General features: G+C 39.3%; 1 protein-coding gene across 1 annotated transcript in view; it reads left to right on the top strand.

Moving 5' to 3' along the window:
- LRP1B (LDL receptor related protein 1B) overlaps positions 1-26,108 on the top strand; it is a gene marked incomplete at its 5' end in the record, with an annotated part of 5,941,474 nt that overhangs the window by 4,989,777 nt on the left and 925,589 nt on the right. Inside the window, one exon of the mRNA XM_044073672.1 lies at positions 21,624-21,758. Coding sequence (XP_043929607.1) covers positions 21,624-21,758 — 135 coding nt within the window. The remainder of the gene's footprint in view (positions 1-21,623; positions 21,759-26,108) is intronic.

The following is a 26,108-nucleotide window of genomic DNA, read 5'->3' as shown; positions in this document are numbered from 1 at the left end:
GTGTTTCCACCAAAACACACACACAGAAGCACAAAACACACGCCTACATTCGCAGAGGCTGTCAATAAAAATCTGTCCAAACAACCAAGACCTCCAAATCAGAAATGCAAGCAACCTCTACCCCCCAACACAACCCAAATGACACATAGCCCACATACACAGTGTGCCACTCAACTACAGCCCATAAGGCATAATTTACCCAACACTCTAGTCATAGGTGACTCTATAGTCAGGCACACTGATGTTCCAACTCACCAGGCTAATCAAGGAGAAAGTTGCTGTCAGCTGCCTGTCAGGTGCTAGGATCCGCCACATAATGCACGCACTCAGGTCACTCCACAACAAGTACAAATATGACTCTGACATTGTCCATAGTCATGTAAATGACCTGAGATGTACCTCCCTGGATTACATGAAAAGAGACATGGAGGAGCTCTCTGATCTTGTAGCCCAGGCAGGTATGACCCTAGCCCCGAGTAGCATCCTGCCATTACCCAGAATGATACCACAGTACAAGGACAAAATGATTGACTTCAACAATTGGTTAAGCTTCTGTTGTCATTCTAAGGGAATCCAGTATCTGTCTGCCTGGGATAACATGATCAACAGACCACAATGCTTTTCCAGAGATGGCCTGCACCTCTCGACCTTGGGATTCCAGATACTGGTAAAGGCTCTTGCAACCCCTATTGTGCCTTTTTTAGGCAAGGTTCAAATGACAAATTCACCACCATAACAGGTACAAGCAAGCAAAATCTGAGGGTAATGCTACTCAGTGCTAGAAGTCTAAACCTCAAAATGCACTCACTTGAGGTACTCCTTAAAATGGAGAACATTGACATCTGTGCAGTGACAGAGACCTGGTTCAGTGCTCCAGAAAGCACCCTTGCATTACCAGGCTATAATTCATACCACATCTTTAGGCCACCTATCCTGGACCGAAACACCAAAGGTGGAGGTGTGTCCATATTCATTAAGGATATCCACACCTCCAAGCAAGTTGCTCAGCATAATGCATCCGAGATTATCCAAGTTCAGCTAACTCTGGGCAAGACTGCAATCCAGATTGTAGCTTTCTACAAACCCCCCTCCATGCCCCAAGATTCCCATTCCTCTTTTCTTGATACACTAGAAAATATTCTGGTACAACCCAACACCCTAATAATGGGTGATTTCAACTACTCCACCATTAACTGGGAAAACTACTCATGTATCAACTCTTTTGATCAACGTTTTCTGGAATTCATCAATTCCAACGCCTTAGATCAACTTATCAACACCCCCACCAGGGGCTGCAATATCCTAGACCTGGTCATCACCAACATAGGTAACCGGTGTTCCATACCAGAGCTAAATTGCTCGTTGGTCAGATCCGACCACAAGCTAATCACCCTGGACATCCACATCCCGCTCCCACCCCCCATTAGGAAAACAACCGTAAAAAATTTCTCCAAAGACAACTTCACACTTCTTAAGACAGAAGTGGCAAACTACACGACACCCATGCAGATGGACAACAGAGGTACGACTACTGAATCCTACACAAATGCATTTTATAATCACTTACACGAGTGCATGGTTTGTGCTATCCCTAACAGAACAAAGATGCTATCCTCCAAAAAAGGAAGTCAATCTGGTGGTCTTCTGCCATAAATAAACTCTACAACAGAAGAAAGAAACTGTTGCAAAAAAGAGTAAAATCCCATGATTGGAGGAACTCCCTGGTCAGCCTCAGTAGGAAGCTGAGATCCCTCATAAAATGCTCCAAAGCTAGTTATGAAAAAAAAAATTGCCACTGATTCTAAACACAACCACAAAACATTCTATAGCTATGTCAAGAATCTGAATGGCAAAACTCAGATCTGCTCTGAGTTACAGCACAATGGCACTAAATATACAGAACCACCTGATATTGCCAAGATCCAGGCAGATAATTTCAATGCTTACTTTGCCCCCCTCTCACCCCTTGAAAGGCCCATCTCTGTACTGGAAGAATGAAAAGTTCCTGTAATCACGGCTGCACAGGTAAAAACCTCACTCTACAAAGCCAAGAACACAGCATCCATGGGACCTGACAACATCCTTGCTGCCTTCTACATGAACTATAGAATGAACTGGCACCCCACCCAAGTACCATGTTCAGTCATAGCCTCACCTCAGGCTTTGTGCCCATTGAATGGCGCACCGCGACGGTTATCCCACTCTATAAAGGGGAAGCCATGACAGACCCCAGGAACTACCACCCCATTAGCCTGACAAGCTTGGTCTGCAAGGCCATGAAACTCATAAACAAAGACATTGTATATCTCCAAACTCTGGACCCCACACAGTTTGGGTTTGTAAAAGGCAGATCATGTCTCCTAAACCTGATAGACTTCTTTGAAGCAGTCACCAAAGCCATAGATGAGTGTAAGGTGGTTCACACAGCCTATCTAGATCTCGCCAAGGCATTCAAAACCATCCCCCACTCTGGAATTATAGATAAGCTCACTAAACTAGGTATAAATCCCTATGTCCCAAGATGGGTTGCCAACTGGCTTACTGACAGAACCCACACTGTGAAAGTAGCAGACTCCAAATCAGACTTCAGATCAGTGACAAGTGGAGTAGCACAGGGTTCAGTCCCTTGTCTTCTCCTGTTTGGTATCCACTTCTCTGAAGTACAGGCTAACACAGAAGGCTTTGGCTAACTAAGTTTGCAGATGACTGCAAACTAGGAGCCATAATCAAAACTCCTAACGATATGGACATCCTACAAAAGGGCCTCACTGACACAGATGCCTGGTGTCAAAGCCATAGTCTCAAGCTCAATGCCAAAAAGTGCATTGTCATCCCCTTTGGTAAAATCTCTGTACCCATGAACTACCACATAGGCAGTAGTGTACTTAACACCAAAAGTGTGATAAGAGACCTTGGGACACAGGTGGACTGTAGTCTCTCCTTTGATAATCACATTGCCACAGTTGTCAGAAAATCCTTCTACGTGGCACACCTCATTACAAAAGGTTTCTTATCCAGAAAAAAAGAGGTCATTGTTCCCCTCTACTCATCACTCATTAGACCCATTATAGAGTATAATGCCCCTTTTGGTATGTACCTCACAAGACATCTACAACAACTGGAAAGACCACAGAAATGCCTCACAAAGAGGAGTACTGGCCTCAAACAGATACCCTACGGAGACCGTCTCAAAAACTCCAGCTTTACTACATCACATAACACCTACTCAGAGGCGATCTCTGTCTAACATACAAAGCTATGTCAAACCCAGAGCTATTGGACATGCTCCACTTAAAGAAATCTCAATCCCGCCAAGCTACACGCTCTAGGGACCTAAACCTTGTCACCACAATAAACAGAACATGCTGGAGGGATAGATTCCTGTCCCAGAGACTTCCCATACTCTGGAACAGACTACCTATCTATGTCAAACAGATCTCCTCATTAGCACTCTTCATGAAAAATGTTGATGATTGGATGGGTAACAGGAAATTCACCCCAGGGAGCACTTCTGCGGTTCTACTTTACAGGGCACAGTAAAATAATTTTCTTGGGTGGCGAAAGCCAGGGTACCTTTTTGGCTAGGCTTGTATAGGCCCTAGGGCTAATAGCCAAGTACCTCCCTATGAACCTATAATACTTTGACTTTTTAATAAACAGATGCCTTGGTAAACAGCAGTGCGCTATCACCACCTTTAGGCTTTTTATCTTCTGCCATCCTTTCATTCCCAAAAATTTGTTGAAAGTGATGTCACATAATCAGCATCATATGTTTTGTAACTTGTGGAAACTAGGATTGACAGTGGTGCTAGGTAGTTGGTGATGGACAGCTATCAGCATGCCTCTGGCTCTAAGAACTTATAAAAAAAACAATTAAAATTTCATTCCCTTGTGGTAATTGCAAACTTTCCATTTCTGATACTTGACTCAAAAAAAATAAAATAAAATAAAATAATACTTATCAAGTGACAAGTACTGTATAGCTTGTTAAGGGTGAGAGCTTCATGCAATATTATTGATAAATTCTTGGACCTGTGTTATTGATCACGGTCAAGGCAGTAGTTAAGAGAAGGTGACTATTATTCTGAGGTAAAGAACATTTTATAAGCTGCGTTCTGTAACATTAAATAATAAACAAAGAACCTGTGAGTCATAGGTTCATAGGTTCATAGGTAGGTTCTAGGTTATCTGCCCGATGGCATTTATAAGCCTAGCCGGAGTGTGTAGTCTTTCGCCACCCCATTGATTAATTAACTGATCCTCTGTCAAGCAGAGCCAATGAAGTGATCCCAGGGGTGTATTTTCTGTTACCCATCCACTCGTCAAGGTTTCTTTTGAAGAGTGTTAGTGAGGGGCTCTGCCTGATGTAATTTGGAATTTTGTTCCAAAGCATGGGGAGTCTCTGTGACAGGAATCTATCCTTCCAGCATGTTCTATTTATTGTTGTGGTGAGGTTTAGCACATTAGAGTGCATGGCTCGTAGTGACTTGGATTTCTTTAGGTGGAGCATGTCCATCAATTCTGAGTTGGACATGGCCTTGTAAGTCAGGCAGAGATTACCTCTGAGTAAGCGATATGCCACTGAGTACAGCCGGAGTTTTTTCAGTCGGGCTGCATAGGACATATGTTTGAGGCCAGTAATCCTCTTGACGAGGTACTTTTGTGGTCTTTCCAGCTGTTGGAAGTGTCTTGTGAGGTACATCCCAAATGGGGCATTGTACTCTATGATGGGTCTAATGAGTGACGAGTAGAGGGCCACTATAACCTCTTTATTTCTAGATGCAAACCATTTAGTAATTAGATGGGCCACATAGAAGGATTTCCTAACTACTTTGGCAATATGATTGTCAAAGGAGAGATTACTATCTAGCTGGGTCCCCAGATCTCTTATTACCTCTTCTGTATTAAGGGGGCTGCCACCTATGTGATAATTCATGGATGTTTTTGTTTTTCTCAAATGGGATAACTATGCATTCTTTGGCCTTTAGCTTGAGGCCATGACATTGACACCAGGTGTCTGTCTCAGTAAGGCCCTTTTGGAGGATGTCCGTGTCAGCCGGAGAGCCAGTTATGGCTCCCAGTTTGCAGTCATCAGCAAACTTGGTTAGCCATAATCCTCCTGTGTTTGCCTGTACTTCTGAGAAGTATATGCCAAACAGTAGGGGTCCCAGGACTGAGCCTTGTGGGACACCACTTGTGACTGGTTTAGAGTCAAACCTGGAGCCCACTATTCTTACCGTGTGAGTTCTGTCTGTAAGCCAGTTGGCAACCCATCTCATGACATAGGGGTTTATGTTCAGGCTGGTGAGTTTTTCTGCAATACCCAAGTGGGGATTGGTGTTGAAAGCCTTGGCGAGTTCAAGGTAGGCTGTATGAACCACCTTTCCCTCGTCTATGGCCTTGGTGACTGTCTCGAAGAAGTCAACCAGGTTTAGTAGGCATGATCTGCCCTTAACAAAGCCGAACTGGGTCAGGTCAAGAGTTTGGAGGTTCCCAATGTCTTTGTTAATGAGTTCCATGATGATGTGCTCCATAGCCTTGTAGACCAGGCTAATCAGTCTTATGGGGTGATAGTTACCAGGGTCAGTTGTGGCCCCTCCTTTGTGGAGAGAAATAACCATTGCTGTGCGCCACTCTATGGGCATGTAGCCTGTGGAGAGGCTGAGGATGAGCAGCATGTTTAGGTGGGGGGTTAGTTCGTTCTGTAGTTCATGCAAGACGCAGCCTGGTACACCATCTGGTCCCATTGATGCTGAGTTTTTGGCTTTTGAAAGGGTTGTTTTCACCTGTGCGTCTGTTATTTTTGGGGCACTACACTTTTCCGGTATTGTTGTGGGCCCTTTTGGAGGTGAGGGGGGGGGTGAAGTTTGCACTTAATCTATCTACCAGAATGTTGGCAATATCAGTATGTTCAGTATATTTTGTGCTATTCTGCACTAGTTCAGGGCATATCTGCGAGTTGCTGCTTAGATTCTTAACATAGCTAAAGAAGGCTTTGTGGTTATCTTTTGAATCCTTGGCTATTTTTCTTTTGAAGTTAGCCTTGGATGATTTCATGAGGGACCTTAGTTTATGACTGATACTGATCAGGGATGTCTTTCCTTCTTGGAATTTGCTTTTTTTTTTTAACTAGTTTCCTCCTTCTATTGTATAGCCTGTTTATTGCAGGGGTCCACCAAACTGGCTTCCTTCTCTTAGAGGAGTGAGTCTTGGTTTTGCTAGGGATGGCACGATCCATGCATCCTTGTAGGTGCTTCTCATAGAGTGCATTTGTAAAGGTTTCTGCATCTTGGGCAGGGTTAACCTTTAGCATGGGGGCTGTGAAACTTACCACCTCTGTCTTAAGTAAGGTGAAGTTTACTTTAGAAATGTTTTTTACTGTGGTTTCTTTAGTTGAGGGTGGTGGTGGGGTGTGGACATCCAGAGTGATTAGTTTATGGTCTGATCTAACCAGTGACGGGTTGACCTTCGGTGTGGAACACCTGTCGCCCATGTTGGTGATGACCAGGTCCAATATGTTTTCACCTCTGGTAGGGGAGATTACCAGCTGATCCAGGCCATTTGAGTTGACGAATTCCAGGAAGCGCTGGGCCTCAGAATTTGTACTCAAGTAGTCTTCCCAGTAAATGGTAGGGTAATTGAAATCGTCCAATATCAGGGTGTTCGGTAGTACCTTCATGTTTTCCAGTGTCTCCAGAAAGGTAGAGTGGTGGTCCTGGGTCATGGAGGGTGATCTGTAGCAGGCCACAATTTGCATTGCCAATTTGCCTGATGTTAGTTGCACATAGATGATCTCAGAGGTATCATGCTGCACCACTAACCTGGAGGTGTAGGTATCCTTGATGAAAATGGATGCACCCCCTCCTTTTGTGTTTCGGTCCATGTTCTGTGGCCGAAATGTGTGGTATGAGTTGTAGCCCAATAGTGCTGGGGTGCTCTCTGGAGCCTTGAACCAGGTTTCAGTTACTGCACAGATGTTGACATTCTCCATATTGAGGAGTGCTTCGAGCGCATGCATTTGAGATTTAAACTCCTGGCATTGAGTAGCATAACCCTCAGTTTTTTGTTAATTGTGCTGTTTATGGAGGTGGGTTTGACTTTTGAGCCTTGCTCAAAAAAGGCACTATGGGGGCAGCAAAAGCCTTGGGCAGTATTCGAAAGCCTAGGGGTGATAGGTGCAAGCCGTCTCTTGTGAAGCAAAGCGGCTTGTCGAGCATATCGTCCCAGGCTGACAGACACTGGATTCCCTTTGAATGACACCAGAAGCTCAGCCAGTTGTTGAAATTGATCATTTTTTCTTTATCCTGAGGTATCATTTTGGTGAGGGCAGGATGCTACTCAGAGTCAGGGTCATACCAGCTTGAGCTACATGATCAGAGAGCTCTTCCATGTCTCTTTTCATGTAGTCCAGGGAGGTACATCTCAGGTCATTCACACCAACATGAACAATGACAGAGTCATATTTGTACTTGTTCTGGAGTGACCTGAGTGCTTGAGTTTTGTGGCGGGTTCTGGCTCCTGACAGGCAACAGTAACCTTCTGCTTGTCCAGCCAAGTGAGTGGGACATCAGTGTGCCTGACTATAGAGTCACCTATTACTAGTGTGTTAGGTATGTTATTTTGCGTTAAGTGCTGTGATTGTGCGGCACACTGATTTTGTGTTTTATGTGTTGTCTGGTTTATGACGGGAAGTGCAGGTTGTTTGGGTGTCTGCTTTGGAGGTCCCTGATGCTTGTGCAGGTTTTTATTTAGAGCCTCCGAGTATGATTTTGTATATTTATGTGTATTTTTTTGCCAGTGCTGTTTTAGTAGGTCTGTGCGTGGCTGGAGTTGTGGTGCAAGTGTTAACCTTCTCCTCTTGACTGTCTGCTCCAGTCTTGGGTGGAGACAGCTTACCTTTCAGTTTGGCTGTATAATTGCATCTCTCACATATCTTAGTGTTTTGTGGTAGGAGGAGCGGGTTGTCTGTGTACATGAGGCAGTTGTAACATTGCCTCAGGATACCCAGATTCACTAGCTGGACTGGAGAGTGCACCTGAAGTTGCCCTTTGGTCATGCCTGAATAGTAGGGTGAGCTGCTTCGTCGCTTGGTTGGTGAGGGGTGAATAAAGAGCCTTGCCCTGCTGGGCAATCAGTGTCAGGGTATATTAGTGCTTGCTATTAGGTCTGAGCAAGTGCTGGGCTGTAAGATGCTTTCTGAGTGCTTAGGTTGAGAATTAGACTTGTTTCAAGGGAAAAACTGAAGAGGAGACTTAGTGGAGTCGGGAATAATTTAATCGTAGCTAACCGGCACTGCCCGGTATGCAAAACTGTGCAAACACATTTTTTATAGTAGGGAAATGAAAGATATAGAAATTAGCCCAAAATGGCTAATAAACTACTAACTTCTGGGCTGGAACCACTCCTCCAGGGACAGATAGGTTGTTCAAATCTCCCCTCTCTCACAGGTGAACAGAGAAACTTCCTTCTATCCAAGTAAGGGATAGGCAACTCAGAAACTAGTATCACAGCCCTGAATTTAGTACTAGCTTGAAAACTGGACTATACTAGCTTAGAAAGGCGGGAAACAATGATTTTTTTTGTTTTTTTGTTTTTTTTTTTGAAAAGATAAGGCAAAAACAGTAAAACATACACTTAAAACAGCTTTAAATGACTACAAACGATCAGAAAAGGCTATCACACTTTAGTGTGTAGCCTACAACAGTTAAACAAATTATTTAAACAAAAAACAACTTTTTAAAAGTGCAGGCAGTCAAATAAGTACAATATGTGAAAAAAACAAGCTTTTAAATCACAATAAATGCTGGAAAATCTGCGTTTAGGCAAAAAACAGTTAAGTACAACAAGAAAGTACAGAAAACTGATACTTAATCACTCCAAAGTCCCTCTTCTAAGCTGGAAGGCTTGTATCAGTTTAAGGCTTTCTAGTGCTACCCAGTAGGTTAGTTACAGGAAAGATGGAAAACAAGTGCAGATGTGGTCTTTTAAACCAGAAAATTGAAAGAGATGGACAAACTGTCCAAATGGTCAATAAACTACAATTTCTCGGTCAAGAACCTCTCCTCTCATGGTAGACAGGCTACCTAATGCTTACCACTCCCACTGTTAAGCTAGAAGGCTTTCCTCCAACACAGAAAGGCTTGCGGGGCTTAGAAGCTTACCAACAGTCCTGGATACAGCAACTCTGTATCTGTTAGTATCATCTTTGCAATAATGTCCTTCAAAAACGAAACATTTTCTTCTTCTTCTCCCACCATTTAAATTGTCTTCTTCCCACGTCATGCATAGTAATACATCTAGCTCTCTGGTTCAGCCTCTGATCTTCTGTATATTTTTTCACCATCCTAACACACATTGTTACAAAGCCTCAGCAAAAGCCATTGTGCATGTAGCAGCTGTAATAATAGCTGGAATGATAAACGTTTGTAATACTCAAATCAAAACTAGATATTTGTCATACTTTTTCTTTTTGCCCTGACTAGAAATTACACTGCTGTCATCTGTTTAGAATAATTTTTCCATGTCTACTTCTCTTACCAGTATTAAATCACTGTGCTTTCTAGCTTGAACACATTACAGGTATGAATGCTTGCTTAAATATAACAGCTCACCATATTCATTATTCATATGTGGGAAAGAGAGACAGCATGTAACCATGTTGTCTAATAGTGAGATGAGCCAAAGTTGATAAATTGTCTGCCTTCTGATATACTTTTCTTTGAAAATATTTTTCAGTCCTACATTGAACATACTGTAAACATGCATGTTACTTTCTGTATGCAGAAACACATGACTCATATGTCTTTAAATTCAGGCCACTTCCCAATATTTATAATTGTGACATTCCAAACTGCAGGCTAGCAGCTTCTCAGAAGTAAGGTTAAAAACTGCCATACACATTGTAATACAAAGCATATTTGATGTTGTTTATATGTACAGTACACTACCAGATAATTACATCCTGTGTAAAATAATTAAAACTAGGTACCTACTCATTAGACCTCAACTTTAGTCATATAATTTAAAGAACATTAATTTAGTTTACTATGAGAGAAAGTAACAGCAACTCAAGTACAGTCCTAGCAGTTCCGGCGATGTGTTATTTAGCAGTTAGTAGAATTGATAGCTGTTTTGTGTTTCTCCTAAGCAAGTCTGTTTAGGCATGTTATATATTACAACAGTTATTTATATTATTCTGAAAAGTGGAAATATTTTGCTACAAATATTATGGATGGTAGATGCTGGATATGGCTTGCATTCATTATGAATAATACAGTTAAGATGTTGCTGCTACAGTCCTTGTTGAGACTGAATGTCACAATTTCTGTTTGACCAATAAGTTCCCAAGCCACTTGAAGTATTAGTAGCAATAGTCAAATGGCTCCTTTCTTATGATTACTCTGTGGGGAAGGGAAGTACTGCTTCAGCACTACGTTTAATTCACTATCAATTTAATGTACCCTTATAATGCAAATAAACAGGACCGCACTATTGGCCACAGCTGTTTTTGCCTCATTCATATGTGCTGTCCTCTACTCACCTGATTGGAGAAGAACTGTAGGGGACAGGGAGTGTAAATGGAGATGGAGTGCATCCATTCTCAGCATGTTTTGTTGCAGCTACATGGAGATGGAGTGGATCCGTTCTCAGCATGTTTGGTTGCAGCTAAAACAATATCTAATTGTCCTTCTTTAAGGTACATATGTCCCTCCTGTTTTCCGAAGCTGTTGTCCATTCTTCATCATTTGATTACTGCTTGGTAAGCTAATAAACTACTGTACGTATATCTCCTGACATTCATAACATACATGCAATTGTGGGCCTCTGACTGTGTCAGTTTATCAATGCAGATGGATAGTAATGTTAAGATCAAACAATAAAGATTGGCTACTGTATGTGTAGGTTATTTATTAATAACAGTAGAAGCTGCCATAGGAAAAAAATATTGGAATGATCATCCAGAGACCCCATTTTAGGTAGCCACAACATGTTAAGACAACTTTTGAATCTCTGAGTATTAAAATTGCACCTATAAAACACTCGCATACAAAAATGTCTCACAACCAGTGGTCCAAAGCTACCATTTATTTATTTAACATTTATTTACTGGGAAAGTCCAACAGGGACAGTACCCATTTTTAGCAGATGCCCAGGGACAAATGCTCCAGACACATGTCTTTTAAATGTGGGAGGAAACCAGAGCACCCAGAGGAAACCCACATGAATGCAGGGAAGATATGCAGACTACACAGAATGCACCCCAGTTGAGAATCAAACTGTAGAACCTATTGCTTTGAGGTGACAATGTTAACTGTTGCACCACTGTGCCTCCCACATTTTGTGACAGTTGTGTTACAATAAAAGTGAAGCTATGATGATTTTTTTTATTTTGGTGTTCCAGCGCTAATTATTGGCTTAGCTGTACTATCTTTCGTGTTTCTTCTGACATGTATTAGGATAAATCTAGTTATAAGCCAGATGTTAAATGGTCTGTTAAACTGTTCAATTGGTAAATTCCTGTTCTTGATTTTAGACTTCTAGCAAAGCACAAGCCTCTTTGCTTCCCATAAGGACTCCTCTCGAACCTCCTGTAAGAACAAATCGAAAAACAAAACTGGCCGTAATCTTTTATTATAAAATGTAAATGCTTTCAGGTTAAAAAACCCTTCATCAGACAGACTTCACATAACCATGATAGTCTTTAAATATTAAAACATTTCTAAAAGCAACCAATTACTTTCTATACTTTGCTCGCCTTTTCTTTAAGGCTGGTTTTAAAGATACAGAACTATTTAATCCAGGTGGATTTTCAGCAGCCAACTGTATGTATTATCCATCTTAACTCTGCATACTCTGTATCATTGACAGTGCCCCCCTTTTTTTCATCAGTGCAACATGCATTACAATAAAAACAAAAGTATGATCTGGAAGCTAGAAACATGCTGGTACAATGCATTAGGTTTATCCTTCTGTCTAATAGATGACAAATGGTGCAGTATTCTTGTTTTTAACTTGCAATTAGTTTTTCCAACATAAAAACTTAGACATGACTTGCAACATGCCAAGTAAACCACATTACCACATTCTCTGTATGGCAATCTGCATAAAACTCAAATGTATTTTTTGTTTGTAACAGGATGTATAAAATAATTTAAACCATTCACATTTGAACATGCTTTGCAGTGCCTACAGGGAAAGGTCCCTGTTCTCATGTGTGCAGAGGAAACACTGTTAACCTTCTTCTTATTTTTTAAACCAGGTTCTATGCATAACATGTCTTTTATATTACTATTTTACTTGATGGTAAATCTGGGTTTCTCATCTAAAATATCCTTCAAATGATTGTCACTTCTTAGTATCTTCCAGTTTTACTTATAATATCACATATCCCATAAACATTGTTACTATAACGTAGCATTACCTCGGGTATTTTGTCATACTTATTAGATGGCTTCAACTTGTCTCCCTGCTGTTTTTTATTATCAGAAAACCATGGTCTAGCCCTGGCTTTCCTGTTAGATATTGTACTGTTCTTATAGAGTGGTTATCAAACCAGCTGATAAGGGTGGGAACATTGCAGTTATGGATACTGCAGCATACATATAGTCCTTGGATACCCTAACCAGTGATATTAGTACTTATAGAAATATCTCACCTTTGATGGTTAAGCAATATATAAACAATGCTGTTAAGAAGCTAAGGGCTTTAAGAAGGAATGGAGTGTTAGATGATGATTTGTATGTATTTTTAAGCACTGAACATCTAGTAAGTCCTATTTATAAAGCACTACCAAAAATGCATAAAAATACCCTACCCCCACCGATAAGACCTATAGTTTCAGGGAGGGGATTGGATACTGAATATTTATCTATGTGGATAGAAGCAAAACTGAAAAATCTGCTTGCTTATTTTTCTAGGATTTTGAAAGATACTGCACAAATCTTTTCAAAAGTGTATGATGCTTGCCAAACTTTAGATTTGAAGAATGTGTTGATGGCAACCATGGACGTCAAATGTCTGTTCACAGTCATCACAAATGAATTTGGTTTAAAGGCAGTGAAAGAGGTTCTGCATACAGTTAATATATATGATGAGAATACGAACACTTTAATCTTGGAAGCACTAGAATTGGTGTTAGAAAATAACATCTTTCTTTCTAATGGAACACATTCTAGGCAGGTGCAGGGTGTTGCCATGGGCACACCCTGTGCAAACTCATATCCTATTTTAGTGATAGCCCTCTGGGAAGATAAAAATATTTTTAAATGTGAACATCTATGGGAGACTTCAACAATTTTTTATGCCAGATTTGTTGATGATATTTTTTGTTGTGGGCACAGGGCAGTGATGAAGTGTTAAACTTTGTTGATTACCTGGAGAAAACTACAGATTTCCTCAGGTTCTCAGTAGAGCATAGCAATGAGACCATTGCCTTTTTAGATGTCACATTAAATAAAAATATAGCTGATAAGATAAACACCACCTTGCATAGGAAACAATGTTGGAGAAATCATTATTTGCACGTAGTGTGCATCCTAGGCATACTTTTCATTATGTTATCCAAGGGCAAGGTTACAGTTTATTGGCTGTGCACAGACAATAATGAGTTTTACAAAGAAATAGATGTGTTAAATGAACATCTTAAGGAAAATGGGTATTCAGGGGAAAATTTAGAAAAAATAAGAACAGTATCATATCTTACAGGGAAGCCAGGATTAGACCATGGTTTTCTGATAATAAAGAACAGGGGGGAGATAAGCTGAAGCCATCTAATAAGTATGACAAAAAACCTAAAGTAATGCTATGTTATAGTAGCAATGTGTATGGGATATGTCATATTATTAAGCAAAACTGGAAGATACTAAGAAGTGGCATTCATTTGAAGGATATTTTAGATGAGAAACCCAGATTTACCTTCAAGCAAAATAGTAATATAAAAGACATGTTATGCATAGAACCTGGTTTAAAAAATAAGAAGAAGGCTAACAGTGTTTCCTCTGTACACATGAGAACAGGGACTTTCCCTGCAGGCACTGCAAAGCATGTTCAAATGTGAATGGTCTAAATTATTTTATACATCCTCTTACAAACAAAAAATACACGTTTGAGTTTTATGCAGATTGCCATACAGAGAATGTAGTAATGTGGTTTACTTGGCATGTTGCAAGTCATGTCCGAGTTTTTATGTTGGAAAAACTAATTGCAAGTTAAAAACAAGAATACTGCACCATTTGTCATCTATTAGACAGAAGGATAAACATAATGCATTGTACCAGCATGTTTCTAGCTTCCAGATCATACTTTTGTTTTTATGGTTCTGCATGTTGCACAGATGAAAAAAAGGGGAAGAGGGCATTGTCAATGATACAGAGTATGCAGAGTTAGGATGGATCATACAGTTGGATGCTGACAACCCACCTGGGTTAAATAGTTCTGTACCTTTAAAACCAGCCTTAAAGAAAAGACAGGTCTAGTATAGAAAGTAATGGGTTGCTTTTAGAAATGTTTTAATATTTAAAGGCTGTTATGGTTATGTGAACTTTGTCTGATGAAGGGTTTTTTAACTTGAAAGTACTTACGTTTTATAATAAAAGATTACGGCCAGTTTGGACTCTGTTTCATTTGTTTTTGGATGTTAGACTTCTCTGCCAGTTATTTCAGATAAGCCATAATGTTACCACATTTGCAATTAGCTTTTCAGTCCTATTCTGTCACTGCAGTGCTGTCTTCCATTTTATTTTCAGAAGTTACTTTACTTCCTTTTCTCTAATCCTGCATACCACATTTCTGTTTCATAGCACCTGTGAGGTGCCTTATTTTACAACAACTTTTATGTAGAACCAGAATGAGGGGAGTTGGCAGCGTTAATTATGGTATAAGAAAACATTGTTTACTTTCTGATTGCTTTGCTATTGTGATATAAGGCAGAAATATTCTGATGATCTGTCTTATTCTCTCCAGTGGAGTTATTTTTAGTCTGTACGCAAGACTCCCAGAAGGAATGGCCAAAATCTTCAAAAATGAAATTATTGCTTTACAGCTCAAACAAATGGTGACATCTCTAGAACCATAAGTGTTACCAGAAATCTATAAATTGCAAGCTATTCAGTTCAAAGTATCCTCTGCAGTGGTTGCATTCATCTGATTCTTGGTCTTAAACTGGATTTTATAAGCCACAATAACCACATTAAATATGAATTATATAATGTTGTATAAACAGCTCATGATACCTCAGTAACCATTCAAACAACACACATACTTCCAGCAGCATTTTCTTCACAGGACAAATGTCAGTATAATTGCATTTAACACTGTGTACACTTTAAGATGAAATCTTCTAATGCCTTGTATATAGCATGGTTTTGGAATTATCAGTGGAAGTATGAACAAACAATATGTGATGCCTAGAGGCATCGATATATTATTTTATGTTTTATATTGAGCCTTAGCCCATTTTCAGTAGAGACATGGGGGAAAGCCCCAAACAGAAAACTATTACAAGCAAGAAGCGGACGTTAGTTATTACAAACAGGTAAAAGTCCATAGCGCACACTAATATAGTATAAATTAACAAAAACCTTTTTCATGGAGTACAACAGTAAGTAATTCAAAAGGTTGTGAAGAAATACTAATAATAATCAATGGTGGTTGTAAAAAATAAATTGCAAGTAGAGCGCCGGGTATAGAGACGTGCAGGTCAGTATGCAGAGAAATCAGTTAATAAATGCAGAAGTAATAGAATATAACTGCAGAAATGCCTGGAGGCATCACTCAGCTGCAATGAGTTAATTCCTGCTGAAATTAGATAGCAGTGCAGATCATAGCATGATAAATTAAAGTACAGTTTCATTAAATGTCAAGTTTTGTAATCAGACATTATAGTTTTTTTTTCACTATAATCCCACCCTGAGAATGCCAAGATACAATAAAGTGGTATTCTTAATGATTTTTTTAGAAATCATTTCCTTTACGTATCATTATGACTTTTTGCAAAAGAAAGTTATTTTCTTGTGATATCTGACCAATACCTTTGACTTGGCATTGTGCAGAAGGATGAAAGGAAAACTGGAAAAACTTACTGAGAAATAGTCAGGCTCAAGGATCTGGATAGCTGCTTGGACAAATAGTAGGAATCTAATGTTTGTGGTGATAAATAACAATGCCAGGAAGCACTTCAAGGATCTGCCCTGGGTCTAGCATGATTAAATATGATTACTACTATCATATCTAGGAGAAAGATAAAAATATCATATTCCTTGTTGATATCACAGATATGGGTGGAGCAGCAGAGGATGGGGAGAACAGTCTAGAAAAAGATTTTGAAAGGCTGACCAAGTAAGCAGAAAGATGGAATTTGTGATTCACTGCAAGGAAATGCAAAATCCTTCACTTAGCCCAAAGCAACCCTGGTATGAAGTATCAGCTGGGAGAAGTGAAACTGATGACAACAGAAAAGGAAAGGATCAGTGGCGTTAAGTAGCGAGATCTGTAAAGAATTTATTTATCTGATACTGATGGGCGACTCTACATTTATTTGCTATTTCTGTTTCACCATGGTTATATGATTGCTTTATTGACGCGGATGTGGATTGGTAACGTTTGAAGTTATCGTTGAATGGATTTACCATATGCAGTATGTTAACTGCTGGTTATGTTGTATTGTCGGTTAGACGAGAGTCGTGGACTTCACTGTCGGTTAATTCAGTTGTCGCCGAAGAGAGTTGTCGGTGTTTTGGGGTCGCTGATTTCGGTGTCGGTAATTCGTACGTTCGGTCTATGAAAGTAGACCCATATATATATATATATATATATATATATACACAGACAGATATAGCTAAACATATAGATATAGATAATAACATATGTAACATAGCATGTTGGTTCTTAACCACTACGTTTGTAACATAGCATTACTAGTAACTAAAGTCTTTTTTAATACACTGTATCACTGGCATTTATGAAATAAATGACCCTTCAAGAGAAGCATTAATGAAGTGAAGACCATTAAGCAAGATGTCATTGTGAAAGTGGGGTTTGGATAATCCTAGTCAGAGAGAGTACAAATCCAAAGAAATCCCAAAGTTCTGGAGTCTGAAGAGAGAAACAAAGCCCCAAAGAAATTTATACTAGAGTAAGACCTGGTATTTTATTCACAAAAAAGTAGATTAGGACCAGAGACTCCTTGGGACTTTACTTTTGTTTGAATACCTGAATTTTTTTAACAAATAGTAGATAAATAAGTCAAAATTAAGAAGTTCGCTAACATATTAGAGTAGATTGCTGAATGGTACTATGTCCATGTACAATGTAACAGTTTTTGTCTTTATCAAATCCGTTCATAACCAGCATGGTATACTTGTCTGACTTTGAGTCACTGATGGCTTCTGTTAATTGAAGCAACTCTGATGCATATTTCTTAGCCAAACCACCACCTGTTATGTTATTGCATTTCTTTTCCAGTTCATTTAATTTGTATTTATACAGTAAATGTTTGGGAAATACCATGGTGACATTTACACAATATTTTTCCCTTGTGGGGTATGGCCTTAAGCTTGATGCTTTTTCTTCCCTGTGGCATCACGACTCTCCTGAGCACTTCTTTCTCTCTCTCTCTCTCTCTCTCTCTCCCTCTCTCTTCACTTCAGTGTTTAACCACTCTGGGCTGGGTTACCAGCCCCCCTTTAGGTTATCAGCATTGGAGTGCCACAGAAGGAGAGTTAGACTGAAACCCATTACGGCTTCTCAATGGGGAGCCTTGGCTATTATTAAAGTCCCTTACTCCCTAACATGTTATCATTTTATTTGTAGACTATACAAGTAATGAAGCATGGCTGTTTGGTGAGTCCCTGCCATGGCCCTTGAGAAGTAACACTTCATTCTGCACCTCTCAGACCTAGCAAGGAAAGGAGTGCTTAAAGCAGAGCAACATCCCTATCCCTCCACATGAGAAAAGCAAGGTGGCAGAGCCTTGCCCCCCCCCCCATACTCCAGCAGGTGCCAAAACTGATAATGGAACTGAGATTACTGGGGTTGTACTCAGGGCTTTAACCCTCTGTGCCACAGGAGGTGGCTAATATTTAGGTTCATAGTTTTCTGGGTAATTACTAGGTTACTGGTCTGTAAGGAGCTGAAGAAGCATAACCATAGGTTCCCATGATAGGTTTTAGCCCTTATATTTTACATACAAATAATATAGAGATAGGAAAACAAGAACATTTAAGAAATTTACATCTTGCCCCTATCCATGAGGGTCAAGGGTGCTAACCAGTGATAAATTTACTGTTACCCATCCACTCATCTAAATGACACTTGACTAGAATAAGAAAAGTACATGGTTTCTGGGGAGTGGAAGATGGAGTCATAGAAGTAGTGGAAATCATTGTGATAGATATTCGCCCAACATGTTCATTTTATGTTCAAATGAGATTGAGAGTTCTTGAGTGAATGTTTACACCACCATTGGACTTGTGAATGTGGAATAGGCCTGACAGGATATGGTCGCTTGAGGCTCTATACACAATTATACCATGACCCCCCCAAAACGTGCATGCTGATTGGCCAGCGTGCACATTGTAAATTGAGTTATACTTATGGAAAAAGGTCCGGTCGCCCGGACTTTTTTCCATTAGTATAACTCTACTTTTAAAACACTGTCTCGCTATGTTAAATGGGTTTAACATAGCGAGACAGCTTTAAAATAAGCAATGGAGATCTCCGTTGCTTATTTTAAAGCTGTCTCGCTATGCTAAACCCATTTAACATAGCGAGACAGGTTTTAAAAGAAAAGCAACGGAGAAAGCAAGATCTCCATTGCTTTTTTTACTGTTCGCTATGTTAAATGGGTGTAACATAGCGAGACAGTTTAAAATAAGCAACGGACATCTCCGTTGCTTATTTTAAACTGTCTCGCTATGTTAAACCCATTTAACATAACAACAGTAAAAAGCAACGGAGATCTTGCTTTCTCCGCTATACAACTCTGATGTACTGCGCAGGCGCGCAGTACATCAGAACTGCCGCGGATGCCAGACATCTGCGGAAGGGCAGTAAACAGGCATTATACTATGCCATTATTTAAGAAAAGTAATAGTTTCTTTTCTTAAATAATGTCATGGTATAATAGCAATAACCCACTTCTGGGTGTGGGTAATGCTGTATTTACCCACGGTTGGCTTTCCACGCCAACCGTGGGTAAATCCAGCATTTCCCACACCCAGGCGTGGGTTATTGCTGTAGTAACTAACCACTTCTCCATAGCCTGTATGATATCAAGAAATGGTGCAAGGCTTTGAAACAGTCAGCATAGTTTTTATCATCTAAATACTTGCTCTAGCATTGTGGTTATTTTGTTTGGGCATGTATATACTAAAAGAGGTTTTGTACTCAGTGAGCAGCCTAATGAGTGAAGGGTACAGTGGAATGATTACATCTCTGGACCTGGATACCATACCTTTAGATATAAGCTGTTCTATGAAAAAGGACTTCCTTACAATGGTGGATATGCGGTAGTCAAAGTACTGTTCATTGTCAGCATAATCTGCAGTCACATTCTGTCTCTCCACCAAAAATAATGCTACATAACTAATTATAGTATTTGTTGTGTTTAAAACTTCATAGGAAAAAATACAGGATAACAGGATCTGAAACAATTCAGATGACACATTTTTTGTCAGTTAATATTCATGAAATATCATATAAAATAATGTAAATTAACTTGGTGCATCTCCATTTACGATTTCTACATCCAAAAACTATCTATGAGAAGTCCAAATGTAGCATTCTTTTCTTTTAGAATTGCAAACCATTAAAAAGTCTTCCTGACTGTCATACATTACAAAAGCTGAGGGTCCAGTTATAACTAGGATGACTTGAACTCTGGCTTTCCAGAAAAAGTCTTATATAATTTTCCCTTACTTAGTCAGAAAGACTTTTGAGGAGATATATTCAGAGATACAGGATGTAATAGTTACAGGGGGAAGCAGAGGGGCAAACAGTTATGACTTTAATTGTGAATAGTCAGAGAAAGGGTTATGTAATTTACCCCTTTGTCAGTCAGAAAGACATTTGAGGTGATATATTTAGCAGTACAGGATGTGGTAGATATAGTGCTATGCAGAGGGGAAAAGGTGAATGCAGAAATAAAACAAATACTATAAAACTGCCCATTTTAACAGTTATGTGCATGCAAAATTCTGATTATTGCAACTAGTTTCAATACAGAAGGTTGCTTGAAAGGTCCTGGACACTTGAATGCCATCTGGTGATGGTTCATAGGTTGGTACTAGGCTATACAAGCCTATCCATAACAATTCCCTGGATATTAACTAAATGATGGATGCAAATAGCACTGGACACTCTTCATCATTCTTAGCACAAGGATTGTTTTAGACACACATGATCCACCCACTGACTATCACACTTACACCTTTGCAGTTAACTGCATACTTTACTGGAGACAAGAGCCAGATCCATTTGTATACCAGATAGAACAAGAACCTTATGATCTAGTCATACCCTATTTTGGGCATGTAACCTTAGCAGAATATTCATTCCCCATTATTAGCAAGATTCAGGTATTGAAGTAAAGAAGTCTGTACTGCTAGTCATCCAGGTACTCCCCAAACCTACCCCCACCCCTTTGGCAGCAAGCAGTTATGTTTTGCTCTTGTGCTTGGGTAGATTCTGTTCATGATCCCACATGCATCTGCATGTCCCTGTGTTTACCTCCCATAAATAGCAACAATGACTTTGTAAATGCCCCTATTATTTCTCCACCTTCCATTAGGATTCAGCACTATATCAGATCACGACTCCTCCCTCCCCAAGATGTATGACCAGTGTTATCAATCTTCCTTGCAGATCAAACTCGGGTCATTAGTCAAGGGTGTATCCTTCAGTGCAACAAACAAGGCACTCACATAGATTTTAGTCACATTTGCAGCTGCTATGACTTCCTGTATTAGCTATGATTTTCCAGCAGGCATGGCCGAGGTGGTGTAGTAGGGCAATGTCTGTTATAATGGTTACATTTCTGTAATTTTCATAAAAAAACAAACAAATATCGAGATCTTGCATGGCTTGCAATGATTGAATCACTGTAATGTGACCTGTTTTCTTCTACAGAAAATCCCCTGTGCGTGGTCAAATGATGATACAAGGGCAGTTTAAAAAATGTTTCACAGAATAAGTGGCTAATGCAAAGTGCATCCTCAGTCACTGATGGCCATACAGCGCGTGACTGCTTTATGATTTCATAATTTGCAGGCAGAATTGTTTAATTTAAAGTGTAAGAATTCTCACACTGTGTCTGATGGCTGTGCTCATATCAGATAGTGTTCTTGCACTCATTTTATTTCAGTAAAATATGAAGTATTTATTACCTTTTAACTCCACTTGCAAGGAAAGTGTCATCCACATTTGAGAGAAAACAACATGCTTTTATACCCATTAAGGTGAGAACAATCAATTTACAGAAATATCTGTTTCTGTATTAGACATAATGTTACAAAATACATTTAAATGTAAATGTTATTGCAACACTAATGACTTTACCAGTTAGAGAGTGCAAAAACTGAATAAGAGACTGTGGTACTGAGGTTTACTTGTTTCTGTTTGGATTTCAGTGCCTGCTATGCATTCATGTGATGGTGGAGTGAATCCTTGTGGAGATGACACTATTTGTAGTCAATCTCGAACTGCAATAATCTGCAAGTGTATGGATGGATTTGTACGAAACTGGAAGACAAGGCAATGCGAAGGTAAGGATCAGTGTAAATTTAGTTGTAAAATATCTTCAAATTAAATATAGCAAACATATTTTCAGCAAAGGCCCACTCTAGTTTTACTTTGCTGTACATTTAGATAATCGCATATATTCCAGTTGAGATAATTGTCAATGTGTAAAACTGGAATAAAGCTATGACTGCTTTAACTGCAGTAGTAAGCAAATTGGGTACACAGTACCTCAAAACATTGAGGTAATGAACACACAGGGAGCAGAATGATATTCCTCAGCACCTGGTAGCAGGCTGTGATTGTTAATTTGTCTGTGTTGATGGGACTAGCATATTGAAATGAAAGATAAAATAAACAGTACTAGCAGAACCTGAGGGGACAGAGCAAATAGATGTGCAAAATGTGTGTCACTGCAAATGTGAAATATAACATGCTTTACATTCAGATGTGTCAAGTACTATTTTTTTAAGGTGCTTATTTATACCAATTTGCATGTGGAATCAGTCCTCCCCCAAAAAATGTTTTCTTAAAAAGCAATGCTTTGGCTCATCCTGAATGGAAAAATGGAAAAAATGTAACACTTTAAGAAACTACATGTGGAAATTATGATCAAGATTTTGAATAACCGCAAAGGCTTTAATATCACAAGTAGTGCAGAATTTGACTTAGTTATAATGACAAAATACATTTATATGACTTTGTTGATCTCTCTTTGCTTAAGTTACAGCTGCAGAATTGGGTGTATATTTAGTTAATGGTCATAGAGAAGAGGATATATGTGAAATCTTGTATTTTTTATTATGATACAGCTTTTTTTATATTTTTGATGTAAAATTGATTATCTGATGTTTCAAACTTGCTCTAGCTTATAGAATTGTTATTTGAGGAATTATTTGCATCCAGAATATAACTTTTGTAAGTATTTAATGTCTAAATCACACACACACACACACACACACACACACACACACACACACGCGCGCGCGCGCACACAGACGTACACACAATTTCACATTTAGAAGCACAGACTGACTTAGACATACAGATGGAAACAAATGGACACACACACACACACACGCACACACACACACACACACACACACACATAGACACACATACACACACACACACACACACACACACACACACACACACATATGCACACACACAGACATGCACACACACACACACACACATGCCATCCCAGCAGTCACAGCCTGTTTGTTTCATAGATTCAGTAGACCTCAGAAGTGTCACTGGGATTAAATGAATGAAAAAAAAAAAAGGCAAAGAAAAACATAGAATGCAAAGTATTGAATCCCCCTCCAATTCCTAAACTGTCCCTGATTTTGCTGCAAATTTATTCTGTGTTCCTCTTAGAATATTTTATTGCTTGTAAATCCCCAGTTTTAATGTCAGTAAATAATACCAGACATTAGAGTTTCATATCTCTTATTGTTTGTAGTACTTAAGCAAAATGTAAAATTGAAGCTAAAAAAGAAAGTCAGCAGTCAAGTTGGGTATGTATACGTGGGTATGTGCTGCCTCTGTCTGCCTCTCGCTCTTGCTGTCTGTCTATCTCTCACACACACACACACACACACACACACATATACACACACTGCACATGCATATGAGTATTATTTTTTTCTTTATTCGGTTTTTAAAAATTTTATGCTCAGCTCACTAAATAGCAAAGCAACATTTAGTTAGGGTTAAACTGGTGGTCATTTGCTTTTTAGTCTGAGCTTCATGACACGTTATACTGCAGTGAAGAGGTACACAGTTTTTTTTTTTTCTCATTACCAAGCATTACCTGTACGTTAACTATCTATTGGAGAATTCTTGTCTTCAAGGTGAAGATATATGTGTATCCCATTCACTAAGAGATATTAATGCCTCTACAACTTAATTTAAAAGTAGCACACATTGTTTCTTCCCTGTATCTGTAAGTGAACCTGTTCAGATATAGTAGAGAATTATCATTTCTGGAATGAGTGGTCATTTTGTTTTCAGTATTCCAGAAGGTTTATTAGGCTGTAACAGCATGCTTCTACTGGCGTTTATTTTTGTCTATCTAACCTTTTAGAACAAAGTTTACTGTAGCTCATACACTTGTGTCCAGCTGCACAAATACGAAAATGCAGGTTAGAGAAGTACAATAATAAAAGAAGACAAAGCACTAACCTCATTTAAGGGAATCTAAGCTCAGCCGTAATGCCTCTGCCAACGTGACCACAATATTCACCATTATGTCATATTTTATCTACCCTGAAGTAGTATGCATTCATTAAACTTGTTTCAGGGTTTAACACCCTGTTTGTGATCCACTACAGAACAATAAGTCCTTACTTCTCCCTCTCTGCTTCTGTGAACCATCCATCTTATAAAGCTTTACCAATCAACATTCTGCCAGACATCACCCATCTTTCCTTTCATTAGTTGCCGTTCTATATGAGATCACTTTTCCAGCTCATGCCAACCTACAGAATTTGTTTGCAAATATAGTATTAAGAAACATCTTATATGTACCTATCATCCCTTTCCTTATATAAAGAGAACCCATATGCATTATGTTGGGTTTTGACTTAGTGCCATTCTTGGTATCAAATTAGTAGTATGCTCTGTGTGATCAGTCTGCCTATGTTGTGTTACTGCAAAGAAATGCTATTTTTTCTTCTTGAAATTGTAACCATGTCCATGTTACCCCTTACTGTATGATCTTCCAAATGAAGACTCATGATAACACACTGGACATCCTGACTTAAATTTTCCTGTTAATTGCAGATATGGTATACAGGAAGAGATACCCAGGACACCCACAGAAGAAGACAGATATGACACAATGAACATGCAAAGATGGTAGTTATTTAGAGATGTAGTCATGACATGTAACGCCTCACAGCAAGAGGTTCTCCGGTTCGATTCTCGGCTGGGATGCCTTCTGTGCAGACTCTGCATAACCTCCCTGTGGTCGCGTTGGTTTCCTCCGGGTGCTCCGGTTTCCTCCCACATCCCAAAGACATGCAGTAGGTGGATTGGACAATCTAAATTGGCCCTAGGTGTGAGTGTGTGCGTGTGTTTGCCTTCTGTGGAAAGTTGGGCACCAGGCTGGCAACTCAACACTGTAAACCTCCCACTGCCAATCATGAGCGGACAGATGATCTGCTGTGGCAGCCCCTAACCGGGAAAAGCCAAAAGAAGAAGAAGGACCAAGTCATGACATATAAGCATATAAGGCACTTACATGGACAGAGGGAGGACATCTGCTACTGGATATGGCTGGGCAGCAGACAAGATGCATATTTACTTATAATGTCGATGTTTAATGCATACTGTAATACAGAATACAGAAAGATGCCTGCAACATGCTTATAACAGTGGCCTCGGAGCTGAGTGTCTGGAATTTCAAGTGCTATAGCAGACATAGTGATACGATTATCATACACATAATGATAGCTATTGCCAGATGAACCTCAGTGGCTCAACAGGTAGCATACGTGTCTTTGCTAGTGGAACAGGTAGCACACGTGTCTTTGCTAGTGGAATATTAGAAGATAGTGGGTTTCCTTCCTGCACCCAGTGCTTGGATTAATTTTCCAGTAACACCACTTCTGTGGAGCTTAAGGAAGGTGCTGCACTAGTAGGTGACATAGTTTAGGTGAGATATTAAACTGAGGTTCTGTCTGCCTGAATTGGTGGTAGCTCTGATGGGTGTAAAAAAATCCCCCTTGACTTATTAATAACAGCAGAGATATTTTATTAATTTACTCAGAGTAATACATCTTACACATATATTTTAATGAAACATCAGTATTTCAAGACATCCATACCAACATTTGTCATTATTTGTTCTATACCAGTATTACACTTATTATACAACATTCCTCTACATTTTCTCTACTATAATATGCATGCAACAATTATTATGATATTATCAATTTTCTGATTCAGTTCTGCTTCTGATGAATTTCAATAACAGACACAAATTAAATCCCATTCATCATTATTTTTATATTTAACAGATCCCTATACTTTGAGCTATTTTTCATGAAAAACGTGGTAAAATTTCTCTTCTTCCCAACAAACTCAAAGTAAACAAGCTCTTTCTTCTTTTACATTATTTCAGTTCATATCTCTCAACCTCTTAGTGCAAGAAATCTGGACAAAGCCTGACAAAACCGGGGGGTGGGGGGGGTCAAAGTGCCAGAAATAGGGACAGATTCTAAATATTGCTCTTATAAACTTACAAAGTTGCTAGAATAACAGGGTTTGTATTAACATTAATTTTCCTGAATGATTTGAGGTCTGAAACTCAAATGGATGTCATTATTTGATGACTTCACGCCTCAGAGCATCCCAGTGATTTGTCA

Source organism: Protopterus annectens, chromosome 6.part0, assembly GCF_019279795.1.
Source record: "Protopterus annectens isolate FY-2018-M chromosome 6.part0, PAN1.0, whole genome shotgun sequence".
Classification (NCBI taxonomy): Eukaryota; Metazoa; Chordata; order Ceratodontiformes; family Protopteridae; genus Protopterus; species Protopterus annectens.
Note: the sequence above shows the minus strand (reverse complement) of the source record. Positions and strands in the feature narration are given on the sequence as shown.